The sequence below is a fragment of the Cetorhinus maximus genome, chromosome 26 (assembly GCF_964194155.1).
Source record: "Cetorhinus maximus chromosome 26, sCetMax3.hap1.1, whole genome shotgun sequence".
In the NCBI taxonomy this organism is placed as follows: Eukaryota; Metazoa; Chordata; class Chondrichthyes; order Lamniformes; family Cetorhinidae; genus Cetorhinus; species Cetorhinus maximus.
Window position 1 is genome coordinate 9,575,739 of NC_135904.1, and position 24,354 is coordinate 9,600,092.

Consider the following 24,354-nt stretch of genomic DNA (forward strand, 5'->3'; position numbering starts at 1 on the left):
AATGCTGAAAATATATTAAAAAAACTGAGAATACAAGAAATACACAGAGCTTCAGTCAGGTCTTGATGATAGTCCCCATTCAAAACATTAACCTTTCTCTTCCAGCTGCTGTCTGACATCCTGTTCACTTCCAGCATTGTTTGTTCTTATTTCCATGGAAATTCTTCTCCAAAGGCACTTACTTCTTCCTGGGTGGAGTCCCACAATAATTGGTTGTACTCGAGTGCCTTGCCTATTGGCTCTTAGCTGTGCGTGAACCTTGACAACGAGATTATCCAACCGTGAGAACCATCATTGCTGAGCCTGATCTTGTTTCACTCAACATCCATACACACAATTACTGGAATAAGACTAACTGGGTTATAATCAGGGGTAGCGATATCAGTTGATGTTCTTCTCTCTTGCCAACTGTAGTACCCTGCCTGTGGAATCAGCCAGGATCAGGAAACTCAGCACAGTCCAGGAATCAAATCTGAGGTATTTTGTTTTTTGTTTCAAGTCCCGTTCGCTCATGTCTCTACCTTCAGTTGTCCCCATTACCAGTGCAGACCAACAATACTTGGGAAAATTAAACAGGTGCAGAAATGGGAAAGTGTTGGAGAAGATTAAAAGAAAATGAGGAATGATCTTGTAGACAATATTACAAAATGGCCATTAACCAGGCTGGACTCAAGAAATGTATAATAGTATTCCCAGTTTGATTCTTGGCCTGAGAAGTTAGGTTGGTAGTAGGAAGACTGCAATTAGCCTCAGTACGATATCTAAGAGGGAAACAAATAGCTGGGCAGCCATCTCTCAATCACTAACATTTGCTGAAATATGCATATGCGGATAGGGCTGGATCAGACTTGGCAGTGATGTCCCCATGGAGGAAAAGCACTTGCTGTCCATGCTCGCACACATAGGGCAGAATCTTTAGCTCGGTGTGTGGGTGAGTACCCGGCTCGCATGAGCGTAAAATAGCGTGTGATGATGTCGGGCGAACGTCTTGACGTCATCCCGCGCTCACATGATATCTCGGTCGGCGGGCGCACATGCAAGTTGGCAATTAAGAGGGTAATTAAGCACATTAAAGTTCCAATTGACGATTTTTCGTGGTACGTCCAACCTTAAGGTTGGTGGACAGGCAAATCTGCCAGATGGACTTTGCATTTTTGATGAAACCTCATCCAAGGGCGGGATGAGGTTTCTGTTATTAAAAAAGAAATAAAAACGTTTGGACAGAATTTTCATCATCTATTTGTTCAGGTGACTGATTCTGATGCATGGACACTTTTTTCCTGGATTTTAAAATCTTCAGCTCCCTCAGGCCGCTCTCTGCCTTCAGGGAGCTTTCATTCCAAACTCCCCCCTGCCTGCCCTCCTCCCGCTCCCACCCCAACAGCGCTGAGCATTTCAACATGCATTTAATTGACCAGCCAGCGTGAAATTGCGGTCAGGGGCCAATTGTGGTCAGCAGTCCATTCCCCGGCCGCTCCCGGGCCCGCCAAATTAAAAATCCTGCCCTTAGAATTGGCGCCTAGCTGAGGTATGAAGGCATCTGCAAGAAGTCAACACCTGGGCTATGTAATTCAGTGCTGCAACAGACAATGCTAAGTCATTGGCGAGGCTAAACTTGTGTGATTTCTGTTACAAGAAAAACCTATTCAGACCAGCACTCTGCATAGGGTCCCATCATCATACGTGTGTATTAACCTCTCTTTTTGCAGTATCATAGTTTTAAGGTTAATATGTTTTACTTGAAGGGCAAGAAAATGTAAAATCAAACGTCCACTTGTTCCTATTACCTATGTCAATGGTGGTATCAAAGAGAGGTGGGGCCCAGGCAGCGACTCACCTGCAGATTTACCCTCCTCCCCCAACCTCAGAGTGAAGTTCTTTGGTCTTTACACTGATGGTACATCCAAGATCTGAGAATTTCTATATGGACGCTGAATGAGGGAGTCAGGATTTCTGGTCCTGCAAGTGAATTCCTGTGAATCATCCTGCAAGCATGTCTAAGCATGATGGGAGAATCAGGATTGAATATCCCCATCATAATATAAAAGCAAAATACTGCGGATGCTGGAAATCTGAAACAAAAACAAAAATAGCTGGAAAAGCTCATGACAGCATCTGCGGAGAGAAATACAGTTAACGTTTCGAGTCCGCATGACTCTTCAGAACTAAGGAAATATAGAAATGTGGTGAAATATAAGCTGGTTGAGGGGGGTGGGACAGGTAGAGCTGGATAGAGGGCCAGTGATAGGTGGAGGCAAAGAAGAGATTGCCAAGGATGTCATAGACAAAATGACAAAGGGGTGTTGACGGTGGTGATATTATCTAAGGAATGTGCTAATGGTGACATGAAGGGTAGAAAGCAGGACAAGCAAGTGACAGATGGCCCTAGTGGGGGTGGGGTGGGGGGAAGGGATTGAACTGGGCTAAAAGGTGGAGATAAAACGATAGATCGAAATAAATTTAAAAATAGGTGGGAAAAGTATATATTAAAAAAATGATAAATTATTGGAAAAAGGGGGATCAGAAAGGGGTTGGGGATGGAGGTGAGAGTTCATGATCTGAAGTTGTTGAACTCAACGTTAAGTCCGGAAGGCTGTAGAGTGCCTGGTTGGAAGATGAGGTGCTGTTCCTCCAGTTTGCGTTGAGCTTCACTGGAACATTGCAGCAGACCAAGGACGGACATGTGGGCATGAGAGCAGGGTGGTGTGTTGAAATGGCAAGCAACAGGGAGGTCTGGGTCATGCTTGCAGACAGGCCGAAGCGGTCACCCAGTCTGCGTTTGGTCTCTCCAATGTAGAGGAGACCACATTGGGAGCAGTGAATACTGTAGACTAAATTAAGGGAAGTGCAAGTGATGTGCTGCTTCACTTGAAAGGAGTGTTTGGGCCCTTGGCTGGTGAGGAGGGGGGGGGAAGTAAAGCGGCAGGTGTTGCACCTTCTGCGGTTGCATGGGAAGGTGCCGTGGGAGGGGGTTGAGGTGTAGGGGGTGATGGAGGAGTGGACCAGGGTGTCCTGGAGGGAACGATCCCTGCGGAATGCCACCGGGGGAAGACGTGTTTGGTGGTGGCATCATGCTGGAGTTGGCGGGAATGGCAGAGGATGATGCTTTGAATCCGGAGGCTGGTGGGGTGATAAGTGAGGACAAGGGGGACCCTATCATGGTTCTGACAGGGAGAGGAAGGAGTGAAGGCGGATGTGTGGGAGATGGACCGGACACGGTTGAGGGCCCTGTCAACCACCGTGGGTGGAAAACCTCAGTTAAGGAAGAAGGAAGACATGACGGAGGAACTGTTTTGGAAAGTGGCATCATCAGAACAGATGCGACGGAGGCGAAGGGACTGAGAGAATGGGATGGAGTCCTTACAGGAAGCGGGGTGTGAGGAGCTGTAGTTGAGGTAGCTGTGGGAGTCAGTAGGCTTGTAATGAATATTGGTGGACAGTCTATCACCAGAAATTGAAACAGAGAGGTCAAGGAAGGGGAGGGAAGTGTAAGTGGTGGACCATGTGAAAATGATGGAGGGGTGGAAATTGGAAGCAAAATTAATACATTTTTCCAGGTCCAGATGAGAGCATGAAGCGGCACCAAAGCAGTCATCAATGTACCGGAGAAAGAGTTGTGGGCGGGGGTCTGAGTAGGACTGGAAGAAGGAATGTTCCACAAACCCCATAAAGAGACAGGCATAACTGGGGCCCATGCGGGTACCCATAGCCACACCTTTTATTTGGAGGAAGTGAGACGAGTTTAAGGAGAAATTGTTCAGTGAGAGAACAAGTTCAGCCAGACGGAAGAGAGTAGTGGTGGATGGGGCTTGTTCGGGCCTCTGTTCGAGGAAGAAGCGGAGAGCCCTCAGACTATCCCAATGGGGGATGGAGGTGGAGAGGGATTGGACGTCCATGGTGAAGAGGACACGGTTGGGGCCAGGGAACTGGAAATTGTTGATATGATGTAGGGCGTCACAGGAATCGTGGATGTAGGTGGGAAGAGACTGGACAAGGGGAGAGAGAATGGAGCCAAGATAGCAAGAAATGAGTTCCGTGGGGCAGGAACAGGCTGACACGATCGGTCTGCCGGGACAGTCCTGTTTGTGGATTTTGGGTAGGAGATAGAAACGGGCCGTCCGAGGTTGGGAGACTATGAGGTATTTAGCATTTCAAACCTAGCTTCCCTTTTGACCACTCAAAAGCTCCAGACTAGCTGTCTCTAATTCAATCAAATCCCTCACACATACACACAGAGAAACTAATCCAAATCCCACTATTATCCTACCTTTACAATAAATCACAATAATATTATAAAAATTATTCCATTTTCATGACACTACAAAGTCTTTGCAGTCACAGCTTGTATTGGAGAAGCTGGCAGATGTGAGCAAGCACATCCTGGGACATACAAGGGCACCTGTGTCATTGCCTTTTGCTCATCTGTAGATGAGCATTGCTGGCAATAAACCTATGGTCGGGCCAATGATCACTATTACAATATTCCATGTTCACCAGCCTCTTGGCCTTATGAAGGCCCTGCTGCCTCTTGCTGCTCAGGCCCTTGCTCCTCCCGGCCCTGTGCCAACCTGCAATGGGCCCTCCTTCTTCTCATCTGGATGAGAGCCATTACCAAGGCAGGGTTGCCTACTGCATGCATCATCAACACATCAGTGGATGTGTGATACATTAAGTGAGCATGTCTTTTACAGGTTTCCCTCCATCTTAAAGCTAGCAGGCTAGTGCTAATCCCTTCACCTGGCTTCCATCATGACATGGCATCCACGCTCCATCCTTTCCAGTTAAAGGATATCCTGGAGGACCAGAAATGGGTGTTCCTTCCATTCATACATGAATGTGTATGGAGACATTGCTCTTTGATCAGGGAAAGACCACTACCTTACAGCATAGAAAGACTAACTGCATGATCCCTTGTCAGCCATGACCACCCAGGAGGATGGAAGTTTGGAGTTGCGAGTTAGCTGCCCTCCACCAGCCATGCCCCTCAGAGGCATCCACCTCCCTCCTTCTGTTCATCCCTGCCTCTGACTGTAGCCGAAGGCAAATGGCACAAAATGAACATCAGCTCCACACCTTGCTGGGATCTCAATGTTATGGGAGCCAGGAGTTGGGAACAAACCTGCTGCAGTGCGGGCTTTACCAAAGAGAACACAAGTGAGTATCTTTGACAACCAGATGCTTCATAATTATTAGCATGTCCTTTTAGTTGGCCACATTTGCTGACATTGAACACCGCCCACGTGAAAAGATGCTCCTCCCACCTCAGGGAATCAGTGACCAACTCGTGGTCAAGATCAGTTTGGAAAAATGGTGTACGTCACCTTTCAAACTCGCTTCACCACCTTCTACCCTCCCCCTGAACCCACCAACTTCCCCCCATCACCACAGACCCGCCCAATATCAACATTCCTGTCGTCTCTCTTGTCCTTGAACCTCCACCAGTTAACCTGGGCCAATCACGATCCACCTTCACGTTCTTTCCCTCCCCTCAGAGTTGACACCCGTTACAGTCCCTTTGCCCACTCTGATCCTATTCCTCCCCATTATCTGAACCACCTGCCTTGTCCCTCTCTGTGATTCACCCAATGAGTACATCACCTACCGGACTCTCACCCTGGACCTGTCACCCCAACCCCCAATACCACATGCCCCCGGCCCCCAACTGTGACTGGCCCCTCCTATAACCAACACCCTGAGCTCTCCCCATAGGACCTCACCATCGACACCACTGACCCCGCCCTCTAAGGCATTCTGCCACCTTCCCTGGACACTCTTCTCCTCCCCTTCCCGGACTTTGCGCCCCCTCCCTTCCTTGGGCGTTCTCCCCACTCTTTCCTTTTAAGTCTGCCTCCCCTCTCCAGCCTTCGACCCTACAGCATCCCTCTCCCAGCTCCCAGCCTTCGCTTGCCTCCCTTACCCAGCCTTGGCGCAGACTTTGCTAACGGCACTCGATATGAGTGAAGTTATGCGAGATCCCCAAAAAAAGAGAAAACAACATCTATGGACCTCAAAGTCATGGAAGAGGTGAAGCTCAACAGGTGCACACCATTTATATATAGTCGTAAAACTGAACGTTCTAAATTCGCACTGGCCAGGAACTTAATTTGGAGGGGGAGCTTAATTCCAGCCAGTTGCTAATGCATGCAAATGGGGGTTCCCGACATTATTCATCGAGAAGCTTGCCTTGCCTTGAAAGTTGGAAGAGCAAAATTCCAACAGTTTACCCCGCCGTCAGAAAACAGATTTTTTTGCCTCCTGTCAAATTAAGTGCCCCTGCCTGTCATGATTCCCACTACTGGTGGGAGAGGAAAATTATGCCCAAAGTTACGGAGGAGTGAGAAGCAGAGTTAACATTCCAGTGACCTTTCATCAGAACACATCAGCACTTTCTGTTCTTATTTCAGATGTCCAGTATCTGCAATATTTTGATTTTGTGTAAGTATAGTCACTGGTGTAATGTAGAAAACCATGTGGCACTGAAACTACAAGCTGGAGAAAAATAAAGGGGACCTTTGGCACTACTGTGAGTGGCACATGTTACAAATACATATAGGGAAATTGTGTGCCCCTACCTTGTTATTTTCTGTCAAGGGATCAGGAATGTGAGATTTCCCAACTTGTGTTTCAGGTGTGCTATGGATGGGGGCGGGGGGGAAAAGATGGTGCGATAGCTTTTCCCCTTTCTTCTCACCTCTCGGTTGTCTGCAACAAGATGTGTGTATCAGAGGGAGTGTTTTAAATCTTTTGAGTGTTGTGATTTTTAGTAATAGGCACGAAGCAGGCTTTCAGACAAGTTTAACTCAGAAGAAAATATAACGTTCATTCACACATCCCCACACACAGACAGCCTGGATGGGTTCTCTCTTGTGGTTCTTTGAAGATGAATGGAAGTTGGAAGTCTCTGGATTTTCAGATGAGGTTATGGCTGAGTTTCTGTAGAGGCAAAATGAATTAGTCACCCTCGCATTGCCTGGGTTGACAGGTTGTTAGGCAGGGTTCTGTTCTTCTGGTTGGAGGAATGTTCCCTCTTGTCCTGATGGTTTCCAGATTGATCTGTCTCTGCTAGTTCTCAGAGTAATAAGATCTGTTATCTGTAGTCAGTTTTAATCATATGCCTACATGATCAATACTTCTATTGTCCCCCTAAACGATTCAAAGTTAGAAGACATTGCTACACAATGGGTGTTTAATGGTGATTGTTCACACCTGCTTGTGATAAACTGGTTGCTCTGCACCTCTCTTTGTTAAGGGTTGAGTTCGCAAATGGGAGCGGGGGGGTGGCTATTGATTTTAAGTTTTGGTAAACACACAGGGGCTGTAAATTTCACAAGTGGTTTCGGCCCCAGTATGCCTATTGAAGAGAGAGCACCCCATCCTCAGTTATTCACATTTTAAGAACTTTCTGGAAGCATGTTCAGACATGAGTTAATCCTTTGTCTTTGCAGAAATTACAGAAGGCCACCTGATCTTTGGCCATCTTTGATGTACATGGTTCACTTTTTAAAGTCAATTTCAGAAAGTCCACATTGACTGAAGTCCATATGTTGCAAGTTAAGAATCTGATATCTTTACTGGGCATGACAGGTAAGCAGTGTTCTCAGTTGAGGTGGAAAATCTCCCCCATAATTTTCACAAACTGGTTCAAGAATGTGCAGATTACAAAATCATATGATCTTTCCTGGAGATGTGGAGGAAAACACCAAACTCATTGTTAGCAGAAGGAAGAGCACGTGGTAAATGTGATTCAAGGTTATTTTAGATGCAGCCTAATGTGAAAAAATAATTTACTTGCTGAGGCAGAACAAGGTGCAATTCTCCAAAATCTGGATCTTACTGGTTTCAAGCCATCAACATTCTCCCTCACAAGGAGAATCATCCAACACATTTTTATATACACACCTATGAACAATGCATACAACACATTATATCAACAACATATGCAAATTTGTTGTAACTAAGGACAATTGCAATGAAAAAACAGATTGAAGATGAGGAGGAACATACTGTATTACAGTGCATGAATATAATTATGATATACCTGCTGAAGGTTGTATATATCATATTCCCCAGGTGGCATTGGCGCACAAGCGCTTGCAAAGATTCTTTTGCCTCCAGATTTGGTGCTGTACAGATGGGCCACTTCCGGCTCTGGGCCTAGAATTGGTACATTTAGCATATCTGCAACAGCTAAATCATCCTTGTGTAGCAGCCCACCAACGATGTATGCAGCCTTGCCTTCAATAAGATTTTTTATTCTCTTTATTGTCCTGGGACTGTATTTCAGATGAGTGGCCAGGCACAAGTGGTGGTTCTGCGAATAGTGACATTACTCTTGTTAGATTGTGTCCTTTTCTGCTCCCAAGGCCTAATTTATTATGCTGTACACAACAAATACATTATTAATAGTGGACTAGGTTGTGACCAGAGCTATAGTTTAGCAATTTAAATTGATAAAAGCCACCAGTGTTGAGACTCACAACAGTTCCATAATCCTTCACATTTTTAGTGCATCGTAAATGGGTTCCTTGGGAATTCAACTAATTACTACACATCTGTATTTATTTGATCCACGTGGAATTATCCTTCTGTCACTTGAAAAGATGCTGGCAGCCTTCAATAACAGTGATTTATCTAAACGACAGTTGTGGCACAGTTTAAGACGAAAGCTCGGAGAAAATCAATACAAATAACTAACAAAAAATGCATCAGCCGGATAGCAGTGACATTAGAAAACACACACAGTCCTATACAGTTCTACAGGTTACCAGTCTGTAACAAATTCCTTCTCACAGTACGTGCTGTGATGTTTATTAATCTTCTCAAAGAATTTTCATGTACTAGGGGATGGTAATATAAGAAAACATTTTTATACGAGGTTTAAAGTTGTTCAGTGATTATAATTAGTGTTATCTGCAGTAGGACTCGTGCAAATATTTGTTAAAAAGAAAATGGATGCTTGTCTGAAGGTTATGGGTAAAGATACTACCTGGTTAAGCACTAAGACCACAAAGTCTTAAATTCCAAATTTATGTTGAGTCAGTTGATCTTTGCAAAGGGCAGTTAGCGTATTAGAACTGGACTCAGCGTTTCTGGACTACAGAAGAAAAGGGGAAAAATAAAATTCAGTGGTTTCTTGTTCCTGATCGCTAACCAGCAATCCATGTTACGTAGAGCTGCTCCATGCGGAATTTGGGGAAAAAGCGGGTGGATCTTGATTGTGATTCCTCCTCTGGTTTAATATCTTGATAAAATTTATTGTCTAGGACCACACATGAAGAATCATCATTTAAAACATAGACCTAATGGGCTACAATTGCGACATTGTTTGAAATCAGCAAATTCAGAAAGTTAAATGACTCCAACCAGGGATCCTCTGGTCTGTACGGGTTATTAGTACAGAAGGTAGTTTCTGTACTCACTCAGCCAAGGTGGAAATTGAAAATAAATTCATTAATTATTCTAATCTGTTCCAATTTCTGTACAATTACAGTATGGCAAGATACCCTCATGATAAAAATGCAGGGGTGATATAGCAGTTAAAGAGGCAGGATTTGTAATTGTTCTAGGACAAACTTATATTGTTGAACTTATATTGGTAAAGGGAGTAACACAACAAGCCAACAGGGAAATGGGAAGCTCTGCTGCTGCCTGTCATAATATAGGCCATTGACCTCTGAGAATTTCTGATAGGCTCACATCACACCAAACAGCGAAGTATGAGCCACAACCAAAGTCACCTACACAAGTCTTAAAATGTATTTCATATGCAAAAATACAGGTTTTGTTTTTAAAATATTGCAAAAGTCAATCCAATTTTTTTTTATAGCTATGTTCTCATTTTGTAACAAAACGCTTGTGTTTCTTTTAAATTTTGTATTTTTATAAGCCTATTTTTCTCTCCAAAGACACTTCCACTGCACCAACGTGTTAAGACCTTTGCCAGACCGGAGTTTTTCCAGCACTTCCTGTTTTTATTTCATACTTACAGCATCTGCAGTATTTTGCTTTTATGATAAGACCTTTCCTATACACAAACATTGTTTATGCATTTTCTGAGTACTTTTAACCTTCACTTTGTGAAGGGTGTGCTCACCAAGGTGAAGATTCTTAAGCGCTGGCATAGACAAGATCTATCCTTTGGCGCCACCGGGTAAAAAAAAAAATCTGAAACACTAGTTGCAGAGTGGAGCTCCATTCCACCAAGTGCCTCAACCTCAGGACAGCACCCTCAGCACAAGTATGACATTTCCCGAAATGGCAAAGTGTTCAAATTCCTAACATTAGTGTCCCTCGTCTTTTTGGACACATTTGTTTTGATTGTAATTGCCAAATTTAAACTCAATTAGTACAAACATATGAAAAATACACAACTTGGTCCATCCAGCCCATGTTATTTACTAATAGTGTCATCTGCATACACCATCAATCTTTTCCCCATCATGTAATCTTCAGAGGGAGTGCGAAATCATGAAGGCGGAGTGGGCCAGGGAGAGAAATTTAGGCCTATTTAGCAAAAACTGAGGGAAATTCCTCTCCAACTCCCAATACAATCTAACAAATTTCAGGACACTGCAGTAATAGTTAACACTAACCTAAACTCTAATAAATTAAATAAAAACAGAAAATGCTGGAAAAACTCAGCAGGTCCGACAGCATCTGTGGAGAGAAAAACAGTGTTAACATTTCAAGTCCATATGAATCTTCTTCAGAGCTAAAGAGAAGTAGAAGTGTGATGGAATTTATACTGTTTAAGGGGGCTGGAGCAGGTGAAGCTGGATAGAAGGTCAGTGGTAGGTGGGAGCTAAGGAGAGATGTACAAAGATGTCATGGACACAAGACAAAGGGAGTGTTAATGTTAGTGGTAAGGGCTAAAGAAGGTGCTGAGAGTGGGATAAAGATAGGAAAGCAGAACGTGTGAATAGCAGAAAAAGGGTCAGCACTCTGTGAAAGAACAACATAGAACAAGTAACAGGTGGCCCTTTTGGGGGTGAGGGGGAGGGGACGGTGGGGGGGCTTTAAAAAGGGAGGGATTAAAAAAGGGGGGGCACAAAAAGGGGGATAAAACAATGAATAAAAATAAAAATAAGTTGATAAAAACAAAAAATAAATTTTAAAAAAGGGATTAACAAAGGGGTGAAGATAGAGAAGAGAGTCCATGATCTGAAGTTGTTGAACTCAGTGTTAAGTCCGGAAGGCTGTAAAGTGCCTAATTGGAAGATGAGGTGCTGTTCCTCCAATTTGTGTTGGGCTTCACTGGAACATTGCAGCAGGCCAAGGACGGACATGTGGGCATGAGAGCAGGGTGGTGTGTTGAAATGGCATGTGACAGGGAGGTCTGGGTCATGCTTGCGGACAGACTGAAGGTGTTCCACAAAGTGGTCACCCAGTCTGCATTTGGTTTCTCCAATGTAGAGGAGACCACATTGGGAGCAGCGAATTCAACAGATCAAATTGAAGGAGGTGCAAATGAAGCACTGTTTCACCTGAAAGGAATGTTTGGGCCCTTGGATGGCGAGGAGGGAGGAGGTAAAGGGGCAGGTGCTGCACCTTCTGCAATTGCATGGGAAGATGCCGTGGGAAGGGGTTGTGTGTTGGGGGTGATGGAGGAGTGGACCAGGGTGTCCCGGAGGGAACGGTCCCTACGGTATGCTGACAGTGGGGGGTTGCAGGGTGAGGTGAGGATGTGTTTGGTGGTGGCATCATGCTGGAGTTGGCAGAAATGGCAGAGAATGATCCTTTGACTGCGGAGGCTAGTGGGGTGAAAGATGAGGACAAGGGTGTCCCTATCATAATTCTAGGAGGGAGGGGAAGGGCAGAGGCGCAGGAGATGGGTCGGACACAGTTGAGGGCCCTGTCAACCACAGTGGGTGGGAAACCTCGGTTAAGGAAGAAGGAAGCCATGTCAGAAGCGCCGTTTTGGAAGGTGGCATCATCGGAACAGATGCGATGGAGGCGAAGGAACTGAGAGAATGGGATGGAGTCCTTACAGGAAGCAGGGTGTGAGGAGCTGTAGTCGAAGTAGCTGGGGTTAAGGATGAAGGAAGACATGTCAGAAGCACCGTTTTGGAAGGTAGCATCATCAGAACAGGTGTGATGGAGGCGAAGGAACTATTCAGCTTCTAATAACTTAAGATGCCTTCCATTATAGGGAACTCATCCAGCTCCCTTCTGAAGGCCTGTAGTGAATCCATGCTCACTGCATATTCTGATAATCCATTTCAGAGGTTGATGGCTCTGGAAGGAAAACTTTTTGGCATCTAATCTAACATTATATTTTTGCATTTTGCACTGATGCCCTAAGTTATTCCCTCCTTACCTATCACAATCCTAAAGGTTAGTGGAATTGAAAGTGCAAGTTGTTTCTGCTGCTTAATAAATAAATAATAGATAAATATTAGCTAACCATAATAATAAAAAATAATAAATTAAAGTTGTTCTCCTTGGAGCAGAGAAGGCTAAGAGGAAATTTATTATTCAGACATGTCCCCTCATGTGACAGTGCCACATGAGCTGGGACATGTTTATGAATTTTCATAACATTTTTTATTTAATTAATAAAACCTTCATGAAACCTCATCCCACCCTTGCATGAGATTTCATGAAAAATGCGAATGTTGCCTGGGCTCTTTGCCTGCCCGCCAAACTTAAGGTTAGACGGGCAGCTTTCTCAACTGGGTTAATTGTTTTAGTAATGGCCTTAACAGGCCTTTGACAATTCAGCGGGTGTGCAGCCGACTCTGGTGTGCGTCCGCTGAATGGAAGATCAGAATGACCCACGGTGAAGTCGGGATGCATGCCCGCATCACCGCGTGTCATTTTACGCGTCGGTGTGCGGGGCCCGCCCCCACACGAACAGAAAATCCTGGCCCATATTCCTGCCTAGCCCCGATAACTTTTCCCCCCTTTGCTTATCAAGAATCTATCCACTTATGCCTTAAAAATAATCAAAGACTCTGCTTCCACTTGCCTTTGAGGAAGAGTGTTCCAAAGACTCTCTGCCCTCAGAGAGAAACAATTTCTCCTCATCTTTGTCCTAAATGGATGACCCCATATATTTGAACAGTGACCCCCAAGTACTAGATTCTCCCACAAGGAGAAACATCCTCTCTATATCAATCTTGTCAAGATCCCTCAGATCTTACATGTTTCAATCGTTGCCTCTTACCCCTCTAAAATCCAGCAGATACAAGCCTAGATAAAAGCAAAATATTGCGGATGCTGGAAATCTGAAACAAAAATAGCTGGAAAAACTCAGCAGGTCTGACAGCATCTGTGGAGAGGAAGACAGAGCTAACGTTTCAAGTCTGTATGACTCTTCATCAGAACATACAAGCCTAGCCTGTCCAACCTTTCCTCATAAGACAACCTGCCCAATCCAGAACAAAAACAGAATTACCTGGAAAAACTCAGCAGGTCTGGCAGCATCGGCGGAGAAGAAAAGAGTTGGCGTTTTGAGTCCTCATGACCCTTCAGCAGAACTGAGTAAAGTTAGGAGAGGGGTGAAATATAAGCTGGTTTAAGGTGGGGGGGGGGGGCACCTTAAACCAGTTTATATTTCACCCCTCTCCTAACTTTACTCAGTTCTGCTGAAGGGTCATGAGGACTCAAAACGTCAACTCTTTTCTTCTCCGCCGATGCTGCCAGACCTGCTGAGTTTTTCCAGGTAATTCTGTTTTTGTTTTGGATTTCCAGCATCCGCAGTAGTTTTTTGTTTTTATCTCTGCCCAATCCAGATTTAGTTTCGTAAACCTTCTCTGAAATGCTTCCAACACATTTACATCCTTCCTTAAATAAGGAGACGAATACTTTACACAATACCCCAGACATGGTTTCAAAGAAGAATTGGACAAATACTTGCAGAAAAAAGTTATAGGGATATGAGTAAAAAGAAAGACTTACATTTTTATTGCGCTTTTTGTGACCACTAGATGTCTCAAAGCACTTTACAGCCAATGAAGTACTTTTGAAGTGTAGTCACTATTGTAATGCAGGAAACCCGACAGCCAATTTACACACAGCAAACCCCCACAAAAAGCAATGAGATAATGACCAGATAATTTGTTTTTGTTATGTTGATTGAGGGATAAATATTGGTCAGGATACCAGGGATACTTCCCTGCTCTTCTTCGAAACAGTGCCATGGGATCTTTTATATCCCCTAGAGCAGGCAAATGGGGCCTAGGTTTAAAAGGTCATCTGAAAGGCCTCCCTGCTGTCCTGCACTATTCTATAATTTTAATCACTAATTATTGCTAAACAAGAAGCTTTTACATGCTATAGGCGCATCTGACTTGAAACTGAGTTGAGACTGGCCAAATCCAGTTTGCATGGGTCATTTGCAGACAATGGGAAAAGGAGGCTTTCATCCCCAATTTTTTGTGCTGGATTTGAAATTAACCTCCAAGAATGACAGACCAACATCTAGATCCTTGGACTGCCAAATCTCCCATTTCTCATTACTTTTTCCTGTCTTACACACAATTGGCAAAAAAGTACAGAAGAAACTAAATTATTCTCAGAATTATTCTCGGTTTGTGTGCAGAGATAGTTCTGATTACGGCCACAAACCATATTATTTATAACTGCAGTATTCTTAGTTCACAGGTTATGCAGTCTATGTATTTTCCTTTCTACGCCCTTGATTGGTTTCCTGCATTTCTCCACTCCATAGGTTACAAATTTATTTTCCTTCCTGTATTATTTTACAGACCATTTTCCTGTAATAAAAAAATAGAAATTCTTGTACTAGTTTCAATACATCAACGATGCAGGTAAGAAGAATCATGCAAACACTTACATGTGAGCTAATGTCAACCCATTTTTAGTTCACAAATTTATACAGGATTTTACAGTGATTCGATCCTTTTGATGCCATAAAGTGGTGGGATGTGAGCTGTAGATCCCAACCATAGTGCTATGGGGAGGCAAGTTCTACTTCAGAGTGACAAAGGAGAATAACTCTTGCAGATAGTTAGAGTACCATTGATATCATCCTTATTGGAGGATATCCACTTGGGAATGATGCTTATTGTGGAGTAACCAAAGAAAGAGGAAACAGGAGAAAAGTGTCATCCTTCAAGGAAAAGAGAATCCAGGGAAAAAAAGGAAATAAGGTCGGATAGCATGTACGTAAGTGCAATGAGGAACCTTGATTTCTGTTCTAATATGTACTCCCTTCATTTACCAAGCTTTATGAAGATAGTGGAGAAACTTACAGGAAAATGGCTTACTGCCTCTGGGGTCATGACCTTGAGACGATCTTCCATGTCCACTATCTTCTCTGGTATCCCTGTTTTGACAGCTTCTTGCAACCCAAGTAGTTTCATGTAGTATTGGGTCACATCTTCACCAATCCAAAGGGGGCAAATATAGATAACATCTATATTGTCATCTGGGGAGAAACAAAGTGTACCATAGATTGTTGTCTTTGTCAAGCAAATCACTTACAACTGCGCAAAATAAGTATTTTATGACAAGTGGGAGAACTTCTTTTATAAATGTACAACAGTGTTCTCTGCTGTTTTGTGGTTCCACTGGGCTCCAAATGGAGCTCTGCCAAAGCTTCAACAGATCTTTAGGGTGAATTTCTCTTTATAGGGTAAAGATAATAAATTCCACTCCCAAAAGCTGCAGCACATTCTGAATGTGATTTTTCTTTTCCCGAAATCAGACAATTGATAAATAAGCAGAATGATGTGAAATGGCAAGTGGTCTTCCAACATCACCTATCATCATCCTTCTATACTTAAACACAGGCTTTGTCCAACCCACAGCTCATGGACAATATCTGGCCAGTGAGCTCTGGCAACAAGGCCCATGAAGTCTATGCAACTTGGTTCTATTTCCATTTGTATTCTTACTTGCTAGTTTGTACTATTTGAAATTTCTGGGCTTAGTGTTTTGGAAAGGGCTTTCCTTAGTATTGTTATCTCATGGTGAACTAAATTGTAAATCAGAGCACCAAAATATGCTGACATCTCTGTAAGTTAATAGGAACATTCATTAAACTTTATTTATAGCACAAAAGGCTCCATGGTGAACAACTAAACAGTCCAGGAAATGTTTGGTCACTGTTGCTGTACACACACCCACCTCTACCATCCTGCCAGTGGAGTCATTGCAGCACCACCACTGGCAGGAGGGTGTAACTACATTGTGGTACAGAGGTAGCTTCAATTATAAATGTGGACATAAATCATGATGAAAATCAAAATTAACAAACAGAACATTAAAATGAGGCTGAATGATTTATGTGTGCTCTGCTCCAATTATCTACAACTCTCTAACCCAGCTTCACTTGACAGCTACACTTGGACTTGACCTCTCTGTATGCACCCCCATGGAAGTCTGCATATATGTATCAAGACTTGCTGTCTTCCTCATGAAACATTTTTTCAGTAAATTCCACAACCTAGACACTTAAATCCTAAATCTCTCGGCCTTCAGCTAGTTATCATGAGAGCAGTGGATTATTAGATACTGAACCAATATTTAATGAGGACAGCAGACAGTTCCATTAGTCATAATGGGATATAACGCCATTGCTGTCACTGTCTATGATTATATAAGTGATTTTTATTAGCAAATTACTTTCAATTTTTCACAACAAAAGCCAATTTATTTAATATTAGCCAAGAGACTTAGAACATTAGGTCAATCATTAGGCTAGACCCTAATAAAACTCGGTGAAAGTGACTGAAATAATTGCTTTCCCAATGTGGTAGGCCTTGCTGTACTTTGGAAAATCTTGCTGGCAGGATTGGAGGTGATTCTTAACTCCCCTTATCACACCTCATTCTAGTGTCAATTTGACTTCCGCAGCCTCTTTACTGTATGTGACAGGTTAATCCTTTGCAGGGATCTTACTCAACTGATGCAGGGATTTCTGATTTACCACTCTTACAATTTTCTCCTCACATTGCATCCTTGCTATTGTTACAAAAGCACTAATCTCATTGTTATTCATGTGATTTTGTGCATTTTTTTGAAAATGAGAAAGCTCAGATAGAAGGCTTTTTTTAAAAAAAGAGTAATTTAATTCCAAGGAACTGCATCCCAAGTACAACTATACTTTAAAAAAAAAAATCTGCTTTTCTAATGCTTTTGCGTAGTTAATGCAGGTCACTACAGTTGGCATAGCCTGAAAAGGACTGAATTTTGAACCAGAGAATCAATTTGTGTACCGTGGCAGTTTTAAAGGCAAAATCATCTTCACATTTTCATGCTATGGAATGAGAATTTTTCTTCTTTTCAAAACCTCAACAATCTTACATTCTAAATTGTTACTGTGAAAAGTAAATGATAAAGAAATTAAAAATCACCGGCCAAGTTCTCAATTGCTTTTCAGTACATTGCAGCACTGATTTGGTGATTTTAACTCATGGGGCCATTTCACATAACTTAATAAATATTAACAAGGTCTTTTAATGTGTTTCTGTCCAATTTCACCACTACATAGAAATACAGACGATGTCAGCGTTACATTACAGAGTATACCTTTTTAATTCTCAAGAAAAATCAAATGACCATCCTCTTAAACCTTGAACATCACATGTGAGCCTAATCTGATCCTATTCTCACCCAACATCAACACACATATTGTCCAACAGGAGCCACTGGTCAACATCTAGGCAGGGATCCTGCAACAGCTTTTCCCCTTCTTCCTCGCTGCCAGTCGTGGAGATCATTCCAAGGGTAAAATTGAGGATATTCTGGCTAAGGTTGCCCTTGTGTTGTAATGGGAGGTTTTCAGGGAAAGGTGGGCATACTGAATAGCTGAGTCACCCAAAGTCAATCCTAGGCACCTCCTAGTGGCCAGTTATTCTAAAGTCTGAGCCCAAGGTGGCCTGCCTCCATTTTATGTGGAGTAAACAGGAGACAAAAGATGGAAAAAAATAAGACCTTTATAAAGAAAAATGGAGGGGAAAAAAATTAACGAAGATACTTGCAATCTTTAAAGGAGACATACAACATTTATAGAATGTACTGTTGATGTTTATTAATACTATTTCTTAAACATAATTTTATACAATAAAAATAATTCACAATTGTAGAATATTACAACATAGAAGAAAGCCATTCGGTCTGTCACATCTGTGCTAGGTCTTTGAAAGAGCTGTCCAAGTTAGTCCCACACCTCAGCTAAGTATGTGTAAGGTACTCATTGAAACAATCTGAATTCAGAAAGAAAAAAAGAGAACTCGAATGTCTATAGTTCCACTTACGACCTTTACAAATCCCAAAGAACTTTACAGCCAGTCAAGTACTCTTGGAACGTAGTCATTGTTGTAATGTAGGAAACATGGCAGTCAATTTGTATGCAGCAAAGTCCCACAAACAGCAATAAAATAAATTATCCCGATCACGTGCTTTAAGTGTTGGCTGAGGGATAAATGTTGGCCTGGACACCAAGCAGAACAGGTGTCTTGGGAACTTTTATGTCCACCTGTGAGGGAAGATGGGGTTTAAATATAATGTCTCATGCAAAAGAGGGTAACTCAGAATGTGCAGCAGTGCTTCTGTTACGCTGAAATGTCAGCCTAGATTACGTGATCAAGCCTTGAACCTATGATCTTCTGGCTCAGGAGGGAGTGCTGCCACTGAGCCGAGGCTGACACTTAGCTCTATTTTGAGCCATCACCACAATATTGTATTTCCTGACCTAAAATTGTGCTTTTATATTTACAACATGTGTGCAGTTATTAAATAGTCCCATCTCACAAAAATCATCATCATCATGACTGCGTCTGTGCACAACCACAACTGAGTAAAGACCTCTGAATGATAAGGCACATACCAATTCAGAAACACAGATTATAAAGCCCAAGAGTCCATTAAGAACATTGCTCTGCTGTCTCTGCCTTCTGCCAATTTTCCATATGGACCAGCATTAGAATTACTGTATAATTTACAACAGGCTTTTACTTGATCGCAGCATCTCTGTGAAATAGAACACAACTGCAAACAGACATTTGTTATACTACATTGGAAAGTCAAAAATAAAACCAAAAAAATGCCAAAAGCATACAGTAAACAGGATCTGCATCCAAATTTGTTTCTGATCTTGGATGCTAATGGGTTTACTGTTGTGCTGTATTTATTTTTGATTTCCAGCATGTTTTCATCTCTATAGAAAGTTGAGCTTTACACAGTTTACATATCTCTTTACTGTAAATTTTGTAAAGCTTATTAAGGTACAGACAGCACCATTGGTTAGGCGTTTGCTAGCCCAGGGAGTGGGAAAGTCACAGCCATAAAGTTACCTTGTCCTTGAGCATACCAGTAATTAGTCAAAACTATCTTTACGAACACTGGGCAGTGACAGCACTCACCCCTGATGTCACATAGCCTTCCCATCTGTAGGTTCTGCTGAGTATCTATATCGGGCACAGAAGATCTCAATGACTGGGCATACCCTAGGAAATACAAAGCAAAAGATCCATAAATAGGCAATGAATGTTTGCTAATCTAAAGACTTTCCACTCTCTGAATTAATAAAAAGTAATTAATTTGCTGGGCTTGTGCTGATTTACTCAAAGCTGCAGATTAGTTAAACACGGAGCCCACTATTCAGTGTCTTAATTATTTAGCATGGCACAGCATTCCTTTTGTCAGCACCAGAACCCCCTTGCCTTAAGTGCAAATAAAGATTCCCATCTGACAGTAATTAGAACTAAATAATTCCAGACAATGTAGCTTATCATTTTGACTGCACATTTGATTAAACTCAACATATAGTGAGATTCTCCACTTATTGATTTAACACAACAACAAGCAAGAGCCCAAATTCTCATATCATTAAAGATAGATAGAAAACATTATCTGCTATTTCAGTGCAGCCTTTCAGCTTCCATTTCATACAAATGAAAGTGAATTACAGCAAATCACCTCTCATCCGAACAGGGCCCATGTAATGACTTTATTTGCTTAATCCTGAAATTAAATGCTGTTTTGAGCAAGGGCTTGTGTTATTACTCTCATCATCTGAAGAACATCTTCCTACCGAGACCAATTTGAAACAAAACAAGGGGGCTTCCTGAACTCAATCAAGGACCTGTAATGTGGTGGGTAATAGAGGTTGTGGATGAATCTGCAGGCAAAAAAAAGTGCAATACCTAATGATGGGATGTGGATAATAGTTCTCCTGGAGGCCTTGATGCGATTCCAGTTGGCTGCCAGATGCTAGGAATCAAGAAGAGCATTGATCAGTGACAGAAGCTGTAATAGATTCATCAAGTTAAACTTCAGCTGCTCCACTTTAGTCAGTCAGACCAAGCCAGGCATAAATTATATTAATTGATTTAATTACATACTTAAAACATCTTCCCCAATTAATTTAATTAGCGCTACATGATGCACTAGCAGTATTCCAAGCAGAGAGATTGTGGAGTGTGCTTTGCTTAATTAATGGAATATGAATTAAAAAGAAACTAAACATAAGTGAAGTAAGCATTAATTAACACACTTGTCTGCAAAAAGTAAATACAGTACGATAAAGTACTGAGCATGCTGTAGTTTGAGAGGGAGCCTCTCGAACAAATTCAGAGTGCCTTATAGCGAGTGCAGGTAGGAATCTTTAAAATTGACTTTCCTGACAATGTAAATGTTCAGAGCAAAAGTGGTGAAAAAGCACAGCCATTCTTTCAGGCAAAAAAAAATGTGACAGACTTTGCAGCCTCAACGGCTGCATCTCTGATGATGGATGAAATATGATTCTCAGACAAGTGCAGGGAAAGGCAATGTGGGAACAGCTTTACAGGAGCGCTCAGGCGGAGATATTTGGAGAGTGAGGGCTGGCAGAACAGCTGGCAGCTCCACACACCTTGGCCCTGCTGCGAAAATTTTCCAGGTGTCTCTGACGTGACTGCTCTAGGGTCTTCTTCACCCGCACCCTTTGAGCACGCATAAGCCAGGAGATGGAAATAACACCTGCTGCCCACTTCTGGCGACAAACTATGAGGTACGCGGTCCTGCACCGGTACTGCCTCCAGGTAGCTTGGATTTTTGTGGCTGCTATTACGATGCCATCTGGCCCCTTGTACTGCTGGCCTGGACGCTGGACGATCTCTTCCACCAAGTCTTTGTTTTTCAACACAGGAAGCAGGTCTTCCCATTTGGGCCGTGAAATCAGCTCAAAGACAACCGAAAGCCCCGGCAACTTCTGGCCTTCCACAATGGCAATTGGCACATCGTATTCTCTTAATTTCTTCTCAAGACATTCCAAGAAGGAAAGCATATGTCCCCAGTATAACTGGTAATGTTGTTTGAAAGCCAGGATGTCTGGAGCCGTGTAATTTATTTTGCCGTTGAAAATAGTAATATAGTAAGCTTGTGAAAATTCCTGGGGCCGATGAGTTGGCAACACTTGAAACTGCTGCAAGAATAAAATGTTACATTAAATTCCAGGTTTTATGGACAAATTGTCAAAGTAAACTATTGTATAATGATATACTTGCAAGCAACTGGTTTAAGTTTTCAATAGTTGAATCAAATATGTTCACCTATACACAGAACTTGTACTCGTAGTTAAGCACATCAGTTAAAAAATGAGATGCATTCACTCTGCAGTTGACTAAACTTTAATACACCACATAATGAATGTTCGGTGAAACCTCTAGAATCTCTCTCCAATTACCTGCCTTCCTGATCATCTGTCAGAATTTTTGGCGGGACCAAAGCTCGGCCGAAACATTGCATCATTGCACAGCTCGCTGTTTATTTACTTGTTTCATCTCCCCTTTCTTGGTGAACACAACTGTTATGTTCCTTTCTGTTATTTGTATTTTGTGTGTCCACCTTCCCTAGAGTTTTGGTGTATCATATACAAGGCCAAACTTTGAGAGTTGTCAATTGTCTGCTAATTTCCAGCAAACATTAGCGAGGTCCTCATAATTATAGTCGATAATGGGGGGTTTTGCTGTAAATACTTACTATCACAGCATTGGTCAGGCATATTTCCTCACCCACTACCCTACACCAACCTCACCCCACCTCATCAGGTTGGCTAAGCAGCAGTACTAGGAAAGATTATAGCTGCAGGCTGGAGTGGCCCATCCACTCAAATATGGGGGTGGGGAATGAAACTGAGATGATGAGACTAGGGGGTCTGAGTCTTGGGGTAGGTTATGATATTGTTCTTCATATCTCTGGATTCAAATCCAGTCCAGACTAACTGGGTGAAAGTCACCTCTCTGCTGAAAACAAAGACAAAAATTGGGAAGATGCAGGACTCGAGGCACTGAATAGTCTACTTCTGTTCCTATTGTGGATTTTTGTAGCTTTCAAACAACTTAAAAGCAGTAAGCTGTCCACAATTAGGCATAAATTAATACAAAACTGAGTGCTTGATGGCTAGTGTGAAAGCTCCACCCTGATGCAGTTGAGTGACCTTCAGTGGGGTAGACTGGAGTGAGCTTCAGTCTGCAGCCAATCCCATGGCATAATTGCCACAAAGTGTTTCATGGTGACAACAGGGGATAGTTAGGATGAAGAGTGGCACATTCCAAGATCCAGTACCATGTGCTGAAGGATGCACTAAAGCTTGGGGCAGCTGCTGCAGAGGCGCAATGGGACAAGGTCCCTGTCTAAGCCCTTTCAGCCATAGTGCACCGAGGGGCTGGATATGGTATAGAACCTCTCAGGCTTATGACTCTCATTGAATGTATACAGTAAATAGTATATGTATCACAATTGTATTGAAGTACCTCAGAATGCAACATGATCTATGTAGAAAATCTGAATATCATTGCATTGTGGTGGCCATTTGAAATGTTTTGCACTGTTCTTTTCAATACTTTTTTGCAAAAATATATTTTATGAATAAAAAAGTTAGTAATCACCATTTACTGAGAAACAGAAGTTACCCCTGATTTTCCCTGCAATTGTTGGCTTGCTAACAAATTGCAATCTCAAAACTTGCATGTTTCAAATTCACACATTGCCATTGTTTTCATTAGTGAGTCATCAATTAAGGAGGAATACAGACCTTTTTCATTAAGTGATTTCTACTAAAAAAGACAACTGTGCCATTCCTCAACATTGCAATCCTTCACCTTGATAAGCACAATAAGATCTCCAGAAAACTTACATTTATAACACATTAGGAAAAAAGTAAATTATGGTAGAAAAGAAAAAAAAAATCTACCATTTGCCACTTTGAATAAGGTTCCCAACATAAATTGAGGATTTCATTTTTGTAATAAAAATTGACACTTGTTTGTATTTCATAAAGGCATAAAAAACAGTGCTGTAAAATCCAAATCTCCCCAAATAAAAAATGTTAGCAGCAACCCAAAAATCCCATATCCTACCAATTGGGATGTCTTCTGCATTTTTCATTCACTGTCACATTCCACCCACCACCACCCCACCCCTCTACCAATCTCCCAAACACAGCCTCTTGCTCTTACTGATTACTTCATAGTCTCTGTCGATTCTACTGTCCCACTCCCTAAATTTTCCCCACTCCTCTCTCAAAAGTACTGACTCTTTCCAAATGATAATTCCACAAGGCATCAGTTGCTCTCCAACATCTTGTGCAAGTGGACATTACTCATGTTTTAGCCTAGACAGTGATTAACAGCAGGTTATTCAATCGTTCACCATAGCCCAGCCTAACCCTGGCTCACTCAGTATTTATACATGATCATTTCCAGAAGGGGGTTGTCAGATATCGATCAGGAGCAGGAAAGCTAGATGGTTACCGTTTCCCTAGCCTAGGGATGCTGAAAACAACTAACTGGATTCTGCATTGAACCTACAGTCTTCTTGGCTCATTGAGCTCAGCTATTCATTGAATAAGCCTGCTGAGTCACCAGGGAATATGGCCAATTCCACTTTCCAACAGGCTGCTCAGAATTTTGAAGGTGTAATCCAGGATGCTGACCCTTCTGGTTTTGCTTCCCTTTTTCCCCATAGAAAACCAACTCACCTCCACACTCAACACTTAGATGTGAAGACACAGGTGAAATTAAGAACCCGTTGTATAGAGGAATTTGGCATTGAGGTAGCACCTTAATACATCTCTTAGAAAAGTTCCAAAATGTTTCATATGTGAGAAGTTGATGTTACTGCTATGTATGTGGCAGCCATTTTGCCCACAGCAATGTTCCACAAACAAAATGAGCTGAACAATTAATTGATCAACTTTTTGGTGGAACTGAAAGAAATTTCTGTTCTTCATATAGTAGCAAAACAAAGACTTAAACACAATGATCAGACAGAAGCCATAGCAGATAACCAGAGAGTTGCTTTCTACCTTTCCATTATTTTTGGATCTTGACATTCCTGGAATCGCCACAAAATGAGATTGTAATGTTTGAGTTAAGTAATTTGAAAGTACTTTCTAAACATGCA

At 42.3% G+C, this 24,354-nt stretch overlaps 1 protein-coding gene across 2 annotated transcripts in view; it reads right to left on the minus strand.

The window, feature by feature from the left end:
* Positions 1-24,354, minus strand: part of iqch (IQ motif containing H) — a 148,116-nt gene that overhangs the window by 76,375 nt on the left and 47,387 nt on the right. Inside the window, exons 9-13 of one of the 2 annotated variants that reach the window (XM_078530082.1) lie at positions 20,822-21,373; positions 20,115-20,181; positions 19,332-19,415; positions 15,216-15,391; positions 8,039-8,311 (exon numbers count right to left, since the gene is read on the minus strand). In XM_078530082.1, coding sequence (XP_078386208.1) covers positions 8,039-8,311; positions 15,216-15,391; positions 19,332-19,415; positions 20,115-20,181; positions 20,822-21,373 — 1,152 coding nt within the window. The remainder of the gene's footprint in view (positions 1-8,038; positions 8,312-15,215; positions 15,392-19,331; positions 19,416-20,114; positions 20,182-20,821; positions 21,374-24,354) is intronic. The other variant, XM_078530083.1, reaches the window with a different exon arrangement.